This window comes from Doryrhamphus excisus, linkage group LG3, assembly GCF_037039965.1.
Source record: "Doryrhamphus excisus strain RoL-2023G ecotype Guam linkage group LG3, RoL_Dexc_Guam_v1.1, whole genome shotgun sequence".
NCBI lineage: Eukaryota > Metazoa > Chordata > Actinopteri > Syngnathiformes > Syngnathidae > Doryrhamphus > Doryrhamphus excisus.
This window is the reverse complement of record NC_136359.1, coordinates 4,559,862-4,580,511: the sequence shown is the minus strand read 5'-3', so window position 1 is coordinate 4,580,511 and position 20,650 is coordinate 4,559,862. Positions and strand designations below refer to the sequence as shown.

The window sequence follows — 20,650 nt, the reverse complement described above, 5'->3', positions numbered from 1 at the left end:
ACAAACGCCACATTAGAATTATTTGCATTTTGTTTTGTTTTTTTTGTTTATGGTGTTGCGACATGAGCTGCAAAACTGCATTAAGAACTCCATTTTATTTATTGCAGCTAAATAAGTGAATTTCGTTTATGCTGGAGCCTATCCCAGCTGATTTCGGGTAAGAAGCGGGGTACACACTGGACTGGTTGCCAAACTGGTTGCATCATTCACACCTATGGACAATTCAGAGTCCCAAATGAACCTAATATGCATAATATTATAATATGTTTTTAACAGTTTGACACTGGAACAGATTATTTCTATTTCCATTATAGTGTTGCTTATGGGAAAAATTAATCCCCTAATCCTGGAACGAATTGTATTCATCCTTGTAATCATTCATTCATTCATTTTCTACCGCTTTTCCTCACGAGGGTGGCAGGGGGTGCTGGAGCCTACCCCAGCTGTCTTCAGGTAAGAAGCAGGGTACACCCTGGACTGGTTGCCAACCAATCACAGGGCACATATAGACAAACAACCATTCACACCTATGGACAAAATGAACCTAATATGCATATTTTTGGAATATCCAATCGCGTACTTGAAGTACACGCAAACTCAACACACATATGTCAAAAAATGGAGATTCGAACCCAGATTTCCCGATCTCCTGAAGGTTATCATGCCGTCTGAATCTCATACCTGCCCATGCCTTCAGTCTTACTGTTTTTTTATTTGGATATAAACAGTGATTTATTTGTTTTTACATGAACGGTAAGAGTTTGACCCTGGAACAGATTATTTCTATTTCCATTATAGTGTTGCTTATGGGAAAAATTGCATCCCCTAATCCTGTAATGTTGTAATCATGCATTTTAAAAGTCAATGATTTATTTTTATTTTATTTTTTTGTGGCAGATGAGTTATTGCCAGACTCCTTATGACTTTACAATGAGTTATTAAATGCAACTACTGTTACATATTGTAGCGACCCTGATGTTTGCATGTTACGTTGTGCTCTTGGGTGTCCGACTGTTCTGGGGGTCCGTGAATGCACCAGGGGTGGGGGCGTGTCTGGTGGTGAGAGAGTGTGTTGTGTTGCTGGCGGGAGTTGCAACGGCGGTGACGGCCGACAGTAGCCATTATTCTTGTTGCCAATAAAGAGCTTGTCAGCGACAACAGTTGTGTGATTTCCTTAGCGTCAGCAACGACGCTACATTGGTGTCAGAAGTAAAGACAAACCCGGGCGGCGTGATGGCTCGGCGGGTCGACGGCGGCGGCCGCCTGAAAGTTAAGGAGGAGGAGGTGGATGCTGTTGGCGGCATGTGGCGAGGCGAGCCGGTGCTCGACAGTGTCGCGGAGCACGCTGCTCACCTTCGCCGGGCAGCCAGACGGCTCGCGTCGGAGGCCGGCTTCGGATCGCTGAGAGACGAGAGGTACGCTGAAACAGAGAGTGAAGACGATCGCGGCGCCCATGGTGGCAACATGGCTGCCGGCGTACGAGGCGTGAGCAAAGATGGCGGCGCCCACGGCAGCCAGCAGCATGTGAAGACGCCGAAATACAACGGAAGGGCAGATTGGGAAGCATTCCACGCCCAATTTGAACTGTTGGCAAGGGCTGTTGGCTGGTCAGATGATAATAAAGCTCTACAGCTTGCCCTGTGCCTTACTGAGGAAGCTTTGTCATGTTTACTCTTGCTGAGCCCAGCGGAAAGACATGACTATGGGGCCTTGGTGGGTGCCCTACGGCGGCGTTTTGGACAATGCAGCCAGCCTAGCGTTCTGCGCTCTGAGCTGTCTAACAGGCAAAGGCAGGTTGGGGAACCGCTCCGTGTGCTGGCTAATGACATTGAAACCCTGACGAGACGTGCGTATGCACACATGCCCACTGATGTGCAAAGCGAGCTAGCCAGAGACCAGTTCATCCGGGCCATTACCCCCAGGGAGCTGCGCATACAGACACAGTTGGCACACCCCCTTACCCTGCAGGAGGCGCTGGAGCTGGCGGTGGAAAGAGAGGTCGTAGGAGGCGTCGCACACGGCGATCATGGGGGTGGCAACCCTGTGGTGAGGACCGTGGTGCAGGATGGCCCAGACAAAGAGAAGCCAGTGTGGGTGGACGAGCTGACCAAGCTTATCCGTGCGACAGCACTGCAATCACCGCAACGCAGTTCCCGTTCTCGCCGTGGGCCTCCAGGGTGTTGGGTGTGTGGCCGCCTTGGACATATCAGCGTGCATTGTCCCAAAAAGACTGACATCCAGGGAAACGCCCCGGGGTCTGTGTGATGGGAACAACACAGACCCCTGCACCTGTGTCCCAGAGTGCCTGGCTTCCCAAAGACGGAGCCCGGCTGCACAGACGGGGGAGCATGGCTCCACTCCCCCCCGAAGCAGATGACAGCATTGAGTCGGCAAGGGTGGTAGGGTGGACCCATGTGGGGAATTTTTGCCATGTCCCCATCACCCTGGCAAGGGGCCCATGCGTAGCCCTTGTCGACACCGGATCCACGGCAACTTTGATGAGACCCGATGTGGTTCCACCTGGGACGCAGTTGGAGCCCACCGCTGTGAAGCTGAGAACGGTGACCGGCGAGCTTGCCCCTATGCTTGGAAGGGGAGTGGTAGCCGTTCAGGTGGGGGGACTGAAGGTGAACTTTTGGGTGTGGGTGGCAGCAGTGCAAGACCCCTGCATATTGGGACTGGATTTCTTGCGGGCAGCCGGGTGTGTGTTGGACCTGGGCAGGAACACCATGACCTTCCCAGGGGGTCCCACAGTTGATATGGTGCACCCCACACAGGCTCCGAGACCACCCCCCCCAACTTCTAGGGCAGTCGAGGCCTGTCGGGGGCAAGACCCTCCAAGTGTAAACTCCCCCACATCCCCACAGCCTGCTCACGTCGACACGCTGCCCCCTGACCCGAACCTGCAAAATTCAGCAGCCGGAATGGACAGAATTACCGCAGTAAGAGAGGTGTGGGAACGCAACCGGGATAACTTGGATCCCGTACAGCAGGGGGAGCTGTGGCAGCTGCTGGTTGAGTTCAAGGACATCTTCGCGCTGACGGAGGAGGACGTGGGCCTGACGAACATGGTGCAGCACGACATCGATACCGGGGACGCAAGACCTATCAAAGCGCGTCCTCGCCGCCTCCCACTAGCTCACCGGGCAGAGGCAGACAGCGCCATCGACGAGATGCTGAAAGCGGGCATTATTGAGCCATCTGACAGCCCTTGGGCCTCAGGGGTCGTGATGGTAAACAAGAAGAAGTCGACCAAAAAGAGGTTTTGTGTGGACTACAGACCATTAAACAAGGTGACAAAAAAAGACTCGTACCCCCTGCCCCGCATTGACGAGTCCCTAGACACAGTGTCTGGTTCATCATGGTTTTCCTCATTGGACCTACGCAGCGGTTACTGGCAGGTACCCCTGAGCACTGAGGCCAAGCCAAAGACTGCTTTCTGTACCGGCAGAGGTTTGTGGCAGTTCAGAGTCCTCTGCTTCGGCCTTTGCAACGCACCAGCTACATTTGAACGCCTCATGGAAAAGGTGCTGGCGGATGTCCCCCGAGAAGAATGTGTGGTCTACCTGGACGACATTCTGGTCCATGGGAACACCTTCCGAGCGGCCTTGGGATCCCTGCGGCGGGTGCTGCAGAGATTGTCAGCGGCTGGTTTGAAGCTCCACCCCGACAAGTGCTGCTTCCTGAGGAGGGAGCTAGAGTTTCTCGGACACAGGATCGGGGGAGAAGGCATCAGCACGCTGCAGGACAAAGTCCAGGTAGTGAGGGAATGGCCAGCCCCCACCAATTTACGAGAATTGAAGGGCTTCCTGGGACTTGCGTCCTATTATAGGAGATTTGTGCGAGGCTTCTCGTGCATTGCCGCACCCCTTTTCCACCTCCAGCGTAAAGACTCAGATTTTTCCTGGACACTCGAGTGCGAACAGGCCTTCAACTCTTTGAAGGGGGCCTTGACTGAATCTCCTGTCCTCGTTCCCCCAGACCCCAACCGGCCGTTCATCCTGGACACAGACGCCAGTGACGTTGGGATGGGGGCGGTGTTGAGCCAGGTTGGGGGGGAGGGAGAGAAAGTGGTGGCTTATTTCAGTAAGACTTTCAACAAGGCAGAGCGACGCTACTGTGTCACACGGAGAGAACTTTTAGCCATTGTTAGAGCAATAAGCCACTTTAAATATTACGTGTGTGGGCTGCCCTTCATAGTCCGAACTGACCACGCTGCACTCCAGTGGCTCATGTCCTTTAAAGAGCCAGAAGGACAAATCGCACGTTGGCTTGAAGAACTGTCACCATATGTCTTCCAAGTGGAGTACAGGGCTGGGTCCCGCCATGGTAACGCTGATGCCATGTCACGGCGGCCTTGCGCTCCTGCTGGATGCCGTTACTGTGAAAAAAGAGAGGCCCGGGAGAAAGAACTGTGTGGAGAGGAACAAGGCCCCATACTTGACGGGGATGTTCCTGCGTGTCGGGAGGTGCAAATGGTGGACGCACCTGACTGGAGGATGCAGCAGGAGCAAGATGCAGATATACTTCCAGTGCTGCAGTGGGTGGAGTCAGGGCAGACTCCGTCATGGGACGAGGTGGCGCGGCACTCCCCAGCCACTAAAGGACTGTATGCACAGTTTGGAGCACTTCGGATTAAGGATGGAGTGCTCCAGAGGGCCTGGAAAGAGCCAGCCACCGGAGAAGAAAGATGGCAGGTGGTGGTCCCCGGGTCTCTGAGACAACAGGTGCTGAGCTTTTCCCATGGGACTAGTGGAGTAGGCCACTTTGGGGTGTCAAAGACACTTCGTCGGCTCCGGCAAAGTTTCTACTGGGGACGGCTCAGGAGGGATGTCGAGGACTTCTGCCGACGGTGTGACCCCTGCACGGCGCACAAGGGTCCCCCAGGTCAGTCACGTGCCCAACTCCAGCAGCTGGCAGTGGGGGCCCCGATGGAGAGGGTGGCGGTGGACATACTGGGCCCGTTCCCCCGCACGGACAGCGGAAACCGGTACGTCCTGGTCGCCATGGACTACTTCACCAAGTGGCCTGAGGCGTATGCCATCCCGGACCAGGAAGCAGGCACCGTTGCAGACGCTCTGGTGGAGGGCATGTTTGCACGATTCGGCGCAGCGGAGGTCCTGCACAGCGACCAAGGGAGGAACTTCGAATCGGCTCTGTTCTCAGCAATGTGCAGGCGAATGGGAATTCAGAAGACGCGGACCACCCCCCTGCACCCACAGAGTGATGGGCTGGTTGAGCGGTTCAACAGAACCCTCGCGAAGCAGCTCGCCATCCTCACGGCAGAGCATCAGCGGGACTGGGACACGCACCTTCCTTTTGTGTTGTGGGCCTACAGATCAGCTGTGCAGGAGTCCACATCATGCACACCTGCCTTGCTCATGCTGGGACGTGAACTGCGTACGCCAGGGGAAATGGTCTTTGGTAGGCCTCCAGATGCGCCGGAGGTCCCGCCTGGTCCTGAATACGCCAGGAGGCTGCAGGACAGGATGGACTCAGCGCACGCTTTCGCTCGAGACCAGCTGCAGAAGGCGGGCGTAAGGCAGAAAAGGAACTACGACATGAGGGCCACGGGCAAGGATTTTGAAGCCCGAGACTTGGTTTGGGTGTATAGCCCAAAGAGGAGGAGGGGCAGGTGCCCCAAATTGGACAGCCACTGGGTGGGGCCTTGTGAGGTTTTGGAGAAGCTGGGGGAGGTGGTATATAGGGTCCAACTGCCGCCGAGGGGGAGACGGGTGGTCCTCCACAGGGACAGGTTGGCCCCGTACTTGGGCGAGGGTCACCCACAGCAGTGCCAGAGGCCTCAGGCACCTCCCCAGCAGCACCAGGAGGCCACACCCCCACGCCCGAACACTCCTGGGGGGTCCCAGCGTTCTTTCCCATTCCTGGACCTATCACCTGCCCCCCAGCAGGTTTCCCCAAGACTGCAGGTGCAATCCAGAGAGCCCCCTGCGGGGCGGCCTCAGAGGGAGAGAAGGCCTCCGGCCCACCTCAGGGACTTTGTGTGACCCCCTCGGGGCGAGGGTTTTTGTACGGGGGGGGCAATGTAGCGACCCTGATGTTTGCATGTTACGTTGTGCTCTTGGGTGTCCGACTGTTCTGGGGGTCCGTGAATGCACCAGGGGTGGGGGCGTGTCTGGTGGTGAGAGAGTGTGTTGTGTTGCTGGCGGGAGTTGCAACGGCGGTGACGGCCGACAGTAGCCATTATTCTTGTTGCCAATAAAGAGCTTGTCAGCGACAACAGTTGTGTGATTTCCTTAGCGTCAGCAACGACGCTACAATATTTTATTGTTTTATTATCTAGAGAGTTTGTTTACGTACGGCACACTAAACTATTTAGATTAATGTTTGCTGTGGCAACACAACATGACACAATTATCTAATTCAACTAATTAACTAGTCAAGTAATTAACTACCAATATACAGACTTATATGGCATTATATTAGCAAAACCAAAACACGCTCGCGTGCCATCCAACATGTCTTCATTTGAAGCTAACCTCGGCATAAAAGTCACCATACCTGGAGCCGATGTATAGTCCTCCACCCGTCCTCCCTCGGTGTGCTTTCGGTGAAAAGGTTCGGTTCGATAACGTTGGTATTCCGGTGGGTTTGTGTAAAGATGCGACTTCTTAATGTGGACTGGAACTAGTGTCCACGCTTCCGGTGCTCGTGTATCGTATCTAAGGAGAAGCGGGTACGCGCACACATGAACGCGGACGCTGTGTACACAACAAGGACAACTATGCATATACAGTACACCAGAGGACTCAAACTCAATTTACTTGGGGGCCACTGGAGCTCGGGTCTGGGTGAGACTGGGCCGCATCAGGTCCCCCCCCCCCCCAAAAAAAAATATTATAATTATTAAAAACAAAAAAAATTAAAAAAACTTCCCTTTGATTCCGATTTTCTACAATAAAAGCTCTGATAAAACATTCCACTGTTCTCAAATATCTTACTTTTTATTTTTCTACACAAAATAAGCCGAAAAATAAATAAACAAATCAAGAATAAAGAAAATCAATCAATCAGTAATAAATAAATTAATATAATAATAATAATAAAACGGCAAATAATAAAAACTTAAGAAACCACATATAGTTGGTGGGTAGACAAATTATTTTTTTCAGATTAAAATGAACAAAGCATTATTAGAGCCCTGTAGACATGACAAAACACGACTATAGTCACATTTATACTCTTTTTATTTACAACATATTGCGCAACTGCAGGGTCTTGAGACACATGCTAACTCGCAAACTAGAGAGCTAGCGACCTAAACGGTAGTCTTCAAGTTATTTCCTTTAAACTTAAATAACCAAAAAAATTACCACTTCCACATTGATAGGGAGGATAACTATTAACAGTTATTTAACCTTTAACATGAACATTAATCAAACGTAATAATCTTTTCTGGGTACATGATACCATACAGCATCCATATCAAACTTGCGCGGGCCGCACTAACATTAAACTTTCATATCAAGGCGGGGGCCTCAAACTAGTGTCCTGCGGGCTACATTTGGCCCGCGGGCCGCATGTTTGAGACCCCTGCAGTACACTGTCATGTTAGAGAAAATCGGTTATTGCAGTTTTAATCGGTTGCTCAAGTAATATCCCCAGCAGAAAAAAACATCAACAAACAGTATGAGAAGTTCCTAGATTTATATTTAATATATAACTGATCGTTAAGTTAAGAATTTTTTTTTTTTTATGAAATCAACCTACAACAAGCTGGTCCTTGTTAGGACTTACTCAAACTAATGTAATAATATAACATAAATGATAATACAACAAAAATAATTGTATGCTTGTTGCATGTAGAGTACATGAAACAATATTTATATTATTTTATACGTAATCCATATTTTTTGGTCATATTCACAATTTTTTGTGACTCGTACTTCATATTTCCGATGTTAACAAAAAGGCATACAAAATCAATACATAGAATGCGTGTGTTTATTTTTGTTTCTAAAAGTGTTGCAACAGTTGACAAAGTTGGTAAATAATACATATTTTTTTAAAACTCTAAATGTAATGTATGTATGTAATATTAGAAACATTAAAAATATTAGTGTTTGCTTTCCTAAAGGTTTTCTCTAAGCTGTTATTTTCATAACCAACATGACAACAAAAAAAATCTATATTTTTAGTGTTTGGGCATGTTTCTTGCAAAGAGGTTTGTCCTTCTTGGAGAAGAAGGTCTGGCCCTCCAGATTGGTGCAGCACACCTGCGAGACAAAGTTGTACGTTGTATTTGCAGTATTTTTATTTGCAGTACTTTGATCGCATGCATGCACTCACGGTGCAAACAAAGCAGGTGTCGTGCCACGTGTAGCCCAAAGCCTCCAAGAACTTATCTCCTGCCTCGATGGGGAACTCACAACCATGGCAGCCAGTGCCGAACAAACTGTAGAAGTCTACAACGGTTGAATAAGATTAGTCCAAAAAATTTTTTAAAATTAAAAAAAAGACAAGATTTCCTTTTTTATCTCACCTTGTTCACAGTAAGGTTCCCCATCCTCCAGGTGGAAGGTGTTATTTCTTATTGGCTGCTGACAGGAGGCGCACAGGAAGCAGTGGACGTGCCACGTCTGCTTGAGGGCGTTTATCACCTCCTTGGGTGCACATGCAAACACAAAGAGCTTAGATTAAAAAAAAATAAAACATCTTAAAATTGAAAAATGGAAATATCAATAACCTCTTGGATCATCATAAAAATACCCATCAAATTTAAGAAGAACGATAAAATCATCACACAGCAACTCAACACTCAAAAGGTAGCAAAGACATATACAAAACATGCACTATAAACGTGTTTAAAATAAAAAAATTCCCATAATGCATTTTGTCTCAGAAAAGCATTTAATTGGTTATGCCTGCCGGGGCACTGCAATGATGTCAGCTGCCCTCAGGGCTCTCTGGCTTCCTCTGGTGGACAGTGGCAGCATTGCATAACCAATTAAATGCTTTGCTGGGACAAAATTCATTCATTCATTCATTTTCAACCGCTTTTTCCTCACGAGGGTCGCAGGGGGTGCTGGAGCCTATCCCAGCTGTCTTCAGGCGGGAGGCAGGGTACACGCTGGACTGGTCGGCAGCCAATCACAGGGCACATATAGACAAACAACCATTCACACTCAATTAACCTAGCATGTTTTTGGAATGTGGGAGGAAACCGGAGTACCCGGAGAAAACCCACGCATGCACGGGGAGATGGCCGAGGGTGGAATTGAACCCTGGTCTCCTAGCTGTGAGGTCTGCGCGCTAACCACTCGTCCGCCGTGCCGTCCTGGACAAAATTCATTATGGGAATTTTTTGTTATTTTAGACAGTGCTACCTTTTGTTTAGTTTTGCTACCTTTTGAGTGTTGAGTTACTGTGTGATGATTTTAACGTTCCCCAACATTTGAAAACATTAAAGTATTTATTTCTTTTTTTTTTAATTTGCACTGATACTTAGATTTCCTTGCTACATTTTGAGTGTTAAGTTGATGTGTGATGATTTTAGCATTCTTTGTAAAATCATGTCAGCATGATGACAGAGGCAGCATTGCAGTGCCGCGGCAGGCATAACCAATTAAATGCTTTGCTGGGACAAAATGCATTATGGGAATTTTTTGTTATTTTAGACACGTTATAGTGCATGTTTTGTACATGTCTTAGCTACCTTTTGAGTGTTGAGTTGCTGTGTGATGATTTTAACGTTCTCCCTACATTTCAAAACATTAAAATATTTATTTATTTTCTAAAATTTGCACTGATACTTAGATTTCCTAGCTACATTTTGAGTGTTAAGTTGATGTGTGATGATTTTAACATTATTTGTAAGATTACACCATGTTATATTGATGTCATATTGATACTGCTATATGACCACCACAGGAATGAATGAATAATGAGTTCACTTCTTTTTTTAAATTTGCACTGATACTTGGATTTCCTTGCTACATTTTGAGTGTTAAGTTGATGTGTGATGATTTTAGCATTCTTTGTAAAATCATGTCAGCATGATGACAGAGGCAGCATTGCAGTGCCGCGGCAGGCATAACCAATTAAATGCTTTGCTGGGACAAAATGCATTATGGGATTTTTTTGTTATTTTAGACACGTTATAGTGCATGTTTTGTACATGTCTTAGCTACCTTTTGAGTGTTGAGTTGCTGTGTGATGATTTTAACGTTCTCTCTACATTTCAAAACATAAAAATATTTATTTATTTTCTAAAATTTGCACTGATACTTGGATTTCCTTGCTACATTTTGAGTGTTAAGTTGATGTGTGATGATTTTAGCATTCTTTGTAAGATGATGTCAGCTGCCCTCTGGGCTCCTCTGGCTTCCTCTGGTGGACAGAGGCAGCATTGCAGTGCCGCAGCAGGCATAACCAATTAAATGCTTTGCTGGGACAAAATGCATTATGGGAATTTTTTGTTATTTTAGACACGTTATAGTGCATGTTTTGTACATGTCTTAGCTACCTTTTGAGTGTTGAGTTGCTGTGTGATGATTTTAACGTTCTCCCTACATTTCAAAACATTAAAATATGTATTTATTGTCTAAAATTTGCACTGATACTTAGATTTCCTAGCTACATTTTGAGTGTTAAGTTGATGTGTGATGATTTTAACATTATTTGTAAGATTACACCATGTTATATTGATGTCATATTGATACTGCTATATGACCACCACAGGAATGAATGAATAATGAGTTCACTTCTTTTTTTAAATTTGCACTGATACTTGGATTTCCTAGCTACATTTTGAGTGTTAAGTTGATGTGTGATGATTTTAGCATTCTTTGTAAAATCATGTCAGCATGATGACAGAGGCAGCATTGCAGTGCCGCGGCAGGCATAACCAATTAAATGCTTTGCTGGGACAAAATGCATTATGGGAATTTTTTGTTATTTTAGACACGTTATAGTGCATGTTTTGTACATGTCTTAGCTACCTTTTGAGTGTTGAGTTGCTGTGTGATGATTTTAACGTTCTCCCTACATTTGAAAACATAAAAATATTTATTTCTTTTCTAAAATTTGCACTGATACTTAGATTCCCTAGCTACATTTTGAGTGTTAAGTTGATGTGTGATGATTTTAGCATTCTTTGTAAAATCATGTCAGCATGATGACAGAGGCAGCATTGCAGTGCCGCGGCAGGCATAACCAATTAAATGCTTTGCTGGTACAAAATGCATTATGGGAATTTTTTGTTATTTTAGACACGTTATAGTGCATGTTTTGTACATGTCTTAGCTACCTTTTGAGTGTTGAGTTGCTGTGTGATGATTTTAACGTTCTCCCTACATTTGAAAACATTAAAATATTTATTTCTTTTCTAAAATATGCACTGATACTTAAATTCCCTAGCTACATTTTGAGTGTTAAGTTGATGTGTGATGATTTTAGCATTATTTGTAAAATCATGTCAGCATGATGACAGAGGCAGCATTGCAGTGCCGCGGCAGGCATAACCAATTAAATGCTTTGCTGGTACAAAATGCATTATGGGAATTTTTTGTTATTTTAGACACGTTATAGTGCATGTTTTGTACATGTCTTAGCTACCTTTTGAGTGTTGAGTTGCTGTGTGATGATTTTAACGTTCTCCCTATATTTGAACACATTAAAATATTTATTTCTTTTCTAAAATATGCACTGATACTTAAATTCCCTAGCTACATTTTGAGTGTTAAGTTGATGTGTGATGATTTTAGCATTATTTGTAAAATCATGTCAGCATGATGACAGAGGCAGCATTGCAGTGCCGCGGCAGGCATAACCAATTAAATGCTTTGCTGGTACAAAATGCATTATGGGAATTTTTTGTTATTTTAGACACGTTATAGTGCATGTTTTGTACATGTCTTAGCTACCTTTTGAGTGTTGAGTTGCTGTGTGATGATTTTAACGTTCTCCCTACATTTGAAAACATTAAAATATTTATTTCTTTTCTAAAATATGCACTGATACTTAAATTCCCTAGCTACATTTTGAGTGTTAAGTTGATGTGTGATGATTTTAACATTCTTTGTAAGAGAATGTTATATTGATGTCATATTGATACTGCTATATGACCACTACAGGAATGAATGAATAATGGGTTCACTTGAACAGCGCTAGAAAATGTAATCTATTATTATTGTTTCCTATGTCCCTGGAAGTCAAATTTCCTGTTCTATGGTTATCATCATTCTGTGGTGGCATCACACACAAAAAAGACGACGACAAAGTAAACCAAAATGAGCGTTTCAACACTTTTGACTTCCCAACTTTTCATAATGCACCCATTTAGTCACATGGTGTATTTTCTTCTGATGTCACACTTGGACTATTACCACCGACTTCACCATTATGTTTTTTTCTCAGTGCATGACTCAGCTTAAAATAGACATCGTGCTTTCCAAACCCGAAAAGTGTGAGAACACGAGCGGACAGGGAATCAATGGAAAGCTGGCGGGTCGCACCAAATTGGGGGATTATCAACGACAGGGTGAGAAAACAGGTTAATAAGACTCCTTAAGCCGCTTGAAGAAGTGTGAGAAACGGAGGCTTGAAAGGGACTGGAGGCCCAAAGAGATTCGAACACGTGATGGATGAATGTCAGTCAAGTGTTAGCACAGCCCAAATACTTGACATTAAAAGATAAAGATATTTAATTGAACTCTATAATTGTATATCCGGCATTGTTAATTTACAATGCAATGGCATAAACAGAGTGAGCCCTTTTGTGGGTGGAGGCGGGGCCGCTAGCATACGCACAGTAGTAACCTCAACCACTTAACATCACGACATGACACACTCACCCCGAGTATCTTAGCCTGGCAGCGGCTGCAGGTGGGAGCAAAGAACTCTTCGTAGCAGTGCTCGCAGTAAACACGACCTTGTTCTTCCACAAAGCCGATGTCTGCCAGAGACGTGTGGCAGTGGACGCAGTTAAACTCTTCTTTATGCCACGATTTGCCCATAGCTACCAGAAATGGGCCCCTGAAACAAGGAAATAAGACACTGTCATGCCATACAAAGCTAATGTAATATAATATGCATTATGGCGTACTGCAGGGGGCCTCAAACTAGTGTCCTGCGGGCCACATTTGGCACGTGGGCCGCGTGTTAGTGCGGCCCGCGCAAGTTTGATATGGATGCTGTATGGTATCATGTACCCGGAAAAAATTATTACATTTGATTAATGTTCATGTTAAAGGTTAAATAACTGTTAATAGTTATCCTCCCTATCCGTGTGGAAGTGGTAAGTTTTGGCTATATAAGTTTAAAGGAAATAACTTGAAGGCTACCGTTTAGGTCGCTAGCTCTCTAGTTTGCGAGTTAGCATGTGTCTCAAGACCCTGCAGTTGCGCAATATGTTGTAAATAAAAAGAGTATAAATGTGACTATAGTCGTGTTTTGTCATGTCTACAGGGCTCTAATAATGCTTTGTTCATTTTAATCTGAAAAAAAATAATTTGTCTACCCACCAACTATATGTGGTTTCTTAAGTTTTTATTATTTGCCGTTTTATTATTATTATTATATTTATTTATTACTGATTGATTTTCTTTATTCTTGACTTGTTTATTTATTTTTCATCTTATTTTGTGTAGAAAAATAAAAAGTAAGATATTTGAGAACAGTGGAATGTTTTATCAGAGCTTTTATTGTAGAAAATTGGAACCAAAGCACTGAAAAATTTTGTATATTTTTCTGTTTTTAATAAATGGGTTTTTTTTCCAGACCCCTGGCGTACTGTGTTGAATAAAAACATTAAGTACAGTCGAAGTATTTTGTTTGAAGTACCTCGCAAAATTGCGGTTTTATTATCGCTCCCTTGTTTTTCAGAAATTAATGAATTAATAAATATGTCTGTTTTTCCGGTAGACTGGTCTATTATTATTCAAAACGAAATATAAGCATACTCTGTAATGAGTAGTGGACTCCTATAGAGCAGCTACACACAATAATCAGCACAGAAAGCTTTCTAGATCATCTAGATTCTGCACCTCCTTTCTGCAGTGTTTAACTGCTAGTGTCATTGTTTAACATGAAAATACATTATAATAATATTTATAGGTCAGAAAAGTGGATTAGAAAAAAATAATTCCACGCTAACCTGTTGGTTCACTACTTGTTAGCTCGCAAGCTCGTACAAGTCCTTGCTGCGTAAGAGTTACAAAGTGTAAACAGTGAATAAAAACAGTGTAAAAGTGACTATAGGGGTGTTATTTTGTTTCGACAGGGCTCTAATAATGTTAAATTCTAAACAGGTTTTCTATGCTGTAACTACAAAAATATTCCATTTATTAACATTCATTCATTTTCTACCGCTTTTCCTCACGAGGGTCGCGGGGGGTGCTGCAGCCTATCCCAGAGGCGGGGTACACCCTGGACTGGTCGCCAGCCAATCACAGGGCACATATAGACAAACAACCATTCACACTCACATTCATACCTATGGACAATCACCAATTAACCTAGCATGTTTTTGGAATTGAATGCATCCCATAATCAGTTCCCAGTTCCACATGTCCAAAAGGAGTAGGAAGAAGCAAAGCATATTAAATCCAGCTTCATCTGGTACTTTTACAATCAGTAACTGTTACATTTGTTCACTTCCTGCTTTCCTAATATAGTTTTAAGTTTTTTTTTCATTCATTTTCTACCGCTTTTTCCTCATGAGGGTCACAGGGGTGCTGGAGCCTATCCCAGCTGTCCGAGAGGCCAGGTGACTGGTCGCCAACAAACAACCATTCACACTCGCATTCATACCTATGGACAATTAATTCATACCAATCACCAATTAACCTAGCATATTTTTGGAATTGAATGCATCACATAATCAGTTCCCAGTTCCACATGTCCAAAAGGAGTAGGAAGAAGCAAAGGTCCTACCCCTCCATCTGGTACTTTTACAATCAGTAACTGTTACATTTGTTCACTTCCTGCTTTCCTAACATAGTTTTAAGTTTTTTTTTCATTCATTCATTCATTTTCTACCGCTTTTTACTCACAAGGGGTGCTGGAGCCTATCCCAGCTGTCTTCGGGCAAGTACCCGGAGAAAACCCACACGGGGAGAACATGCAAACTCCACACAGAGATGCCCGAGGGTGGAATTGAACCCTCGTCTCCTAGTTGTGAGGTCTGCGCGCTAACCACTAGACCATGAACACACGTAGTGAAGAAACCCACCTGATGACCATGTTGCAGTGTCCACACATGGGCGTTCGAGTCCCGGCAGGAAAGTGTTCCGCCATTTGGACCAGGGTGTCCTCGTCTTTAGGGTGCGGCTGAGGCACAGGTCGAACCGGGGCGGGACACTTGGGCGCAGTGCCGTTAGATTTCATACCAAAGGATGGTGTAGTTAAACCAGACTGGGGATTAATCCCTGTGGGAGGATGAGACGGACATGCATGAACCAGTTTCATTTCTACATTGGTTAACTTCTTTTTACACTTGAGTGACAAGAATTTTTCTTTATTAAAAAACTCAGAGTTATATATTTTTTACATGTTACTGTTAATAATAGTTAGGGGTTTTATGATGGTAACAGCTTGGCCCCCGGAACAGATGATTCCTGCTTCTTATGGGAGCCGTATAACAGATAACGTCTCTGTGTTTGCCTTGCAGGTGTGCAAGTTGTTCGACCTTTGCTCCCGCTGTCCGCATACCCAGCAGGTGTCGGCAAAGCGGGCTTACTAGCGCTGTCACAACTACGGATTTTCCACATCAGTCTTGGAAAAGACACATTCCGACCGCATACTGCAGAAAGACAGCTTCCTCAGTTCAAACACCAACACCTGGATAAACATGCAGACCGGCTGGTCTTTTCATCTTTCGTCTTCAACATGCAGGATGGATGCGGTACCAGGAAATAATGGAAGCATGTTAATGTTTTAGCGGTGATCTTGTAATACTACTTTTGGGCTAAAATGCTACAGAAATGCTATAAAAATATGTCTGTGAATTTATTCTTGAATGAAACATTCATTCATTCATTCATTTTCTACCGATTTTCGGCCAGCCAATCACAGGGCACATATAGACAAACCACCATTCACACTCACATTCATACCTATGGACAATTTGGAGTCGCTAATTAACCTAGCATGTTTTTGGAATGTGGGAGGAAAAAAACGGAGTACCCGGAGAAAACCCACGCATGCACGGGGAGAACATAGAGCACTGTAAACTTGACATAACACCCCTATAGTCATCTTCATTTTCTACCGCTTATCCTCGCAAGGGTTGCGGGGTTCAGTGTGTACCCCGACTCTTGCCCGAAGACAGCTGGGATAGGCTCCAGCACCCCCGCGACCCTTGTGAGGATAAGCGGTAGAAAATGAATTAATTAATGAATTAATGTTTTTTTCAGGCTGCACAGCGGATGAGTGGTTAGCACGCAGACCTCACAGCTAGGAGACCAGGGTTCAATTCCACCCTCGGCCATCTCTGTGTGGAGTTTGCATGTTCTCCCCGTGCATGCGTGGGTTTTCTCCGGGTACTCCGGTTTCCTCCCACATTCCAAAAACATGCTAGGTTAATTAGCAACTCCAAATTGTCCATAGGTATGAATGTGAGTGTGAATGGTTGTTTGTCTATATGTGCCCTGTGATTGGCTGGCCACCAGTCCAGGGTGTACCCCGCCTCTCGCCCGAAGACAGCTGGGATAGGCTCCAGCACCCCCGCGACCCTCATGAGGAAAAGCGGTAGAAAATGAATGAATGAATGAACCCCCCAAGCTGGTTGCACGGTGGTTGAGTGGTTAGCACGCAGACCTCACAACTAGGAGACCTGGGTTGCATGTTCTCCCTGTGCATGCGTGGGTTTTCTCCGGGTACTCCGGTTTCCTCCCACATTCCAAAAACATGCTAGGTTAATTAGCGACTCCAAATTGTCCATAGGTATGAATGTGAGTGTGAATGGTTGTTTGTCTATATGTGCCCTGTGATTGGCTGGCCACCAGTCCAGGGTGTACACCGCCTCTCACCCAAAGACAGCTGGGATAGGCTCCAGTAACCCCCCAAAACCCTTGTGTGGATAAGCGGTAGAAAATGAAGATGACTATAGGGGTGTTATGTCACGTTTACAGTGCTCTAAGAATGGAGAGTCGGGGTATTGTGCCTGAAGACAGCTGGGATAGGCTCCAGCAACCCACCGCAACCCTCGTGAGTATAAGCGGTAGAAAATGAAGATGACTATAGGGGTGTTATGTCACGTTTACAGTGCTCTAAGAATGGAGAGTCGGGGTATTGTGCCTGAAGACAGCTGGGATAGGCTCCAGCACCCCTGTGAGGAAAAGCGGTAGAAAATGAATGAATGAATGAATGTTTTTTTCAACTTTAGTCAATTTTTATTATTTAATTTATAATGATAACCATATAACTGTAAGCATTTAAGTCATTACTTTTTTTGCTGTACTGATTACTTGTCTCTATTATTGGCTGGAGGAAATCACATGATTTTTCCTTTTTTGTTTTTTTTTCTATACATTGCCCCTTAGCTTGAAAATGTGCATGTATAAATCATAGCAGGCCTTTACCGCCATGGGTGAGCAACTACGTTACATTCTGGGGGGGCACCATACGGCCCTGCAGTATATTTTCACGAGGCAGGCAGGGTCCCAGGGTGGCCGACTGCCTTTATGAGGCAATTCTATCAAGGCGACAGCTCGGTGCCTCACGTTCACTAAACCAAACAAATTTAAAATGTATTCCTTTTCATTTCAAACGTCGTCTCGAGCGAGTATGGTGTAATAACGTCGCTGTTGTGCCTTGCACCTTAAAACCTTATACTCAAACTCCTCACTGGTCTGCTTTAATAAATATTATCTTTGTGACAGAATAGAGCTGCTGCACGTGTAAGGGAGACAAGAACAGAAAAAATAAAGTCCTTCTCGGAAAATAAGCTTTTTCTGTACGCGTTAACTAGTTGCAATAACAAGCAATAAATCACCTTTAGTCCCTAACACATTTGGAACATTTTTTTTAGTATGGGACATATATGGAGGGGGTGGGTCTATATTTGGAATGAAAGCACAGACAAATACATTTTCTGACTAAAATAACATTAAAATAAATGTTGCTTTAACTATTATGTCCAATTCAATGCAATTACACTTAATTTATAAACACAAACATTTATAAAATACATATATTTTTTTCACAAGTTTTTTTTTTTTGGGGGGGGGATTAAAATGCAACACAATCAACAGTAACAGTAAGAAATGAGTTATTATTATTATTATTATTATACTCATTGAGTCGCCTAGCATAACATTTATCTAATGAGATCCAATGCAAGAGCCATACTGTATGCATTAGATTAGATTACCTGAGTGTATTGTGCCCTTATCACACACACACACACACACATACACACACACACACACACACACAGGTTTACCGTGGGTTGCTGCGGGTGTTTTTATCATTGTCTTGACAGTCGCCGTCTCATGGCTGCTGGGTTCTGGCTCTTCTTCACTGTGTAAAATAACACAGTAACATGTATTGTGAATGAAATTGTTATATATATATTACATTGCAGCACCAGTATGTGTTTATACTTAATACATAATTATCTGAGTCTAGGAACTCTGCCTAGTAACAAGTGACCAAGCAATTATGACACACTATATGGCTTTGGGTTAGATGTAATTATTTAAATATTGTTTTTTTGTAGATTTATAGTGACATACAAAGGCTACAAAAACAACATAGACAAATGGCGAATGATTTATGTGCAGCTTAGTCCAATCCGTGCCACAGCAAAGACATTTTACTTGATGGCGCCCATGTTTTCCAACCATTCATTCATTCATTTTCTACCGCTTTTCCTCACAAGGGTCACGGGGTGTGCTGGAGCCTATCCCAGCTGTCTTCAGGCGAGAGACGGGGTACACCCTGGACTGGTCGCCAGCCAATCACAGGGCACACATAGACAAACAACCATTCACACTCACATTCATATTTATTTATTTTTCCATCTTATTTTGTGTCGAAAAAATGAAAATTAACATTAAACATTTATTTAATAATAAATAAAAATGTATTTGTTCATTTGTTTCATTTGTTTTTTGATTTGTTTATTTATTTTTCCATCTTATTTTGTGTCGAAAAATAAAAATTAACATTAAACATTTATTTAATAATTTAATAAAAAATAAAAATTAATTTGTTAATTTGTTTCATTTGTTTTTTGATTTGCTTATTTATTTTTCCATCTTATTTTGTGTCAAAAAAATTAACATTAAACATTTATTTAATTATTTTATAATAAATAAAAATTAATTTGTTTCATTTGTTTTTTTGATTTGCCTTTTTTTTCCATCTTATTTTGTGTCGAAAAATAAAAATTGACATTAAACATTTATTTAATTATTTAATAATAAATAAAAATTTATTTATAATCATTTATAATAATTTAATGTTTTATCAGAGCTTTTCCAAAGAACCAAAGTACTAAAAAAGTGGAGGGTTTAGCAGAAGCATTGAAGACTATTATATTATATATATTTGTTAATATTTAATATAATTATTATTTATTAATATTTTTGTTTTTTGTTTTTTCTTTTTTAATATATATATTGATATTTTTAAAAATATATATATATATGTTTTTTCCCTGATGCGGCCATATATATAACAATATATATATATATATATATATATATATATATATATATATATATATATATATATATATATATATATATATATATATATATTATTATATAATATATATATATATATATTTATTTATTTTATTTATTTTTTTTTTCCTGACGCGGCCAGACCATAGCTCCAGTGGCCCCCAGGTAAATTGAGTTTGAGACCCCTGTTTTAGACTATGTCAACACTTTTTGATGTGGGTCTTAAAGCAAGTACACAGTCCCCCTGGGTGCCCTGGATGTAGTACATGTAAGACAAACTCCAGACCACCTAGTCGCTGACAGAGCAGAGACAAATATGGCAGAGACCAAAACACACCCCTATACAACACAGCACTCCATCAGCTTCCCATTTGGACTCGACGCACAAAAAAAAAAAAATGGTCGCCCTTATGATACCAGGCTATAGTAATATAATAGAACATAACACAGAACCAGAGCCAGGATATCAAGTGCAATGGGTCAACAGAGAGTCATTGCCTGCATGGCGTGTTGAATAGCCTCCAGTCCAGATGTAGTGTAGACAGATGCCAGAGTACCAGCGCTAACGATGAAGGGGACACACCGTGCTAACGTTAGCTGGACCACATCCATTCAGTTCATATTATTATGGTATGTGCTTCACGTACAGGTAAACACAGCTTGGAGCCACAGATCCCCGACGTGTGGGTACCTACATTACTCCCATATGGTCTAGAGAAGGGGTTTCAAACACGCGGCCCGCAGGACACTAGTTTGAGGCCCCCGCCTTGATATGAAAGTTTAATGTTAGTTTAATCATGTACCCAGAAAAAAATATTACGTTTGATTAATGTTCATGTTAAAGGTTAAATAACTGTTAAAAGTAATAATAATAATAATAATAATAATAATAATAATAATAATAATAATAATAATAATAATAATAATAATAATAAATAATTATGATATAATATAATAAATAATAAATAATAATAAATTAATAAATAAATAAATACAAT

The 20,650-nt window shown here is 43.0% G+C and overlaps 1 protein-coding gene across 3 annotated transcripts in view; it reads right to left on the bottom strand.

The window, feature by feature from the left end:
• Positions 1 to 7,255: 7,255 nt before the first annotated feature.
• pdlim5a (PDZ and LIM domain 5a) overlaps positions 7,256 to 20,650 on the bottom strand; it is a 58,164-nt gene continuing 44,769 nt past the window's right edge. For all 3 annotated transcript variants that reach the window (XM_058071666.2, XM_058071667.2, XM_058071668.2), the window contains 6 exons: positions 18,407 to 18,483; positions 15,194 to 15,389; positions 12,816 to 12,996; positions 8,504 to 8,624; positions 8,311 to 8,426; positions 7,256 to 8,237 (listed from right to left, as the gene is read on the bottom strand). In XM_058071666.2, the coding sequence (XP_057927649.2) occupies positions 8,148 to 8,237; positions 8,311 to 8,426; positions 8,504 to 8,624; positions 12,816 to 12,996; positions 15,194 to 15,389; positions 18,407 to 18,483 (781 nt within the window). In that variant the 3' untranslated portion in view covers positions 7,256 to 8,147. The remainder of the gene's footprint in view (positions 8,238 to 8,310; positions 8,427 to 8,503; positions 8,625 to 12,815; positions 12,997 to 15,193; positions 15,390 to 18,406; positions 18,484 to 20,650) is intronic.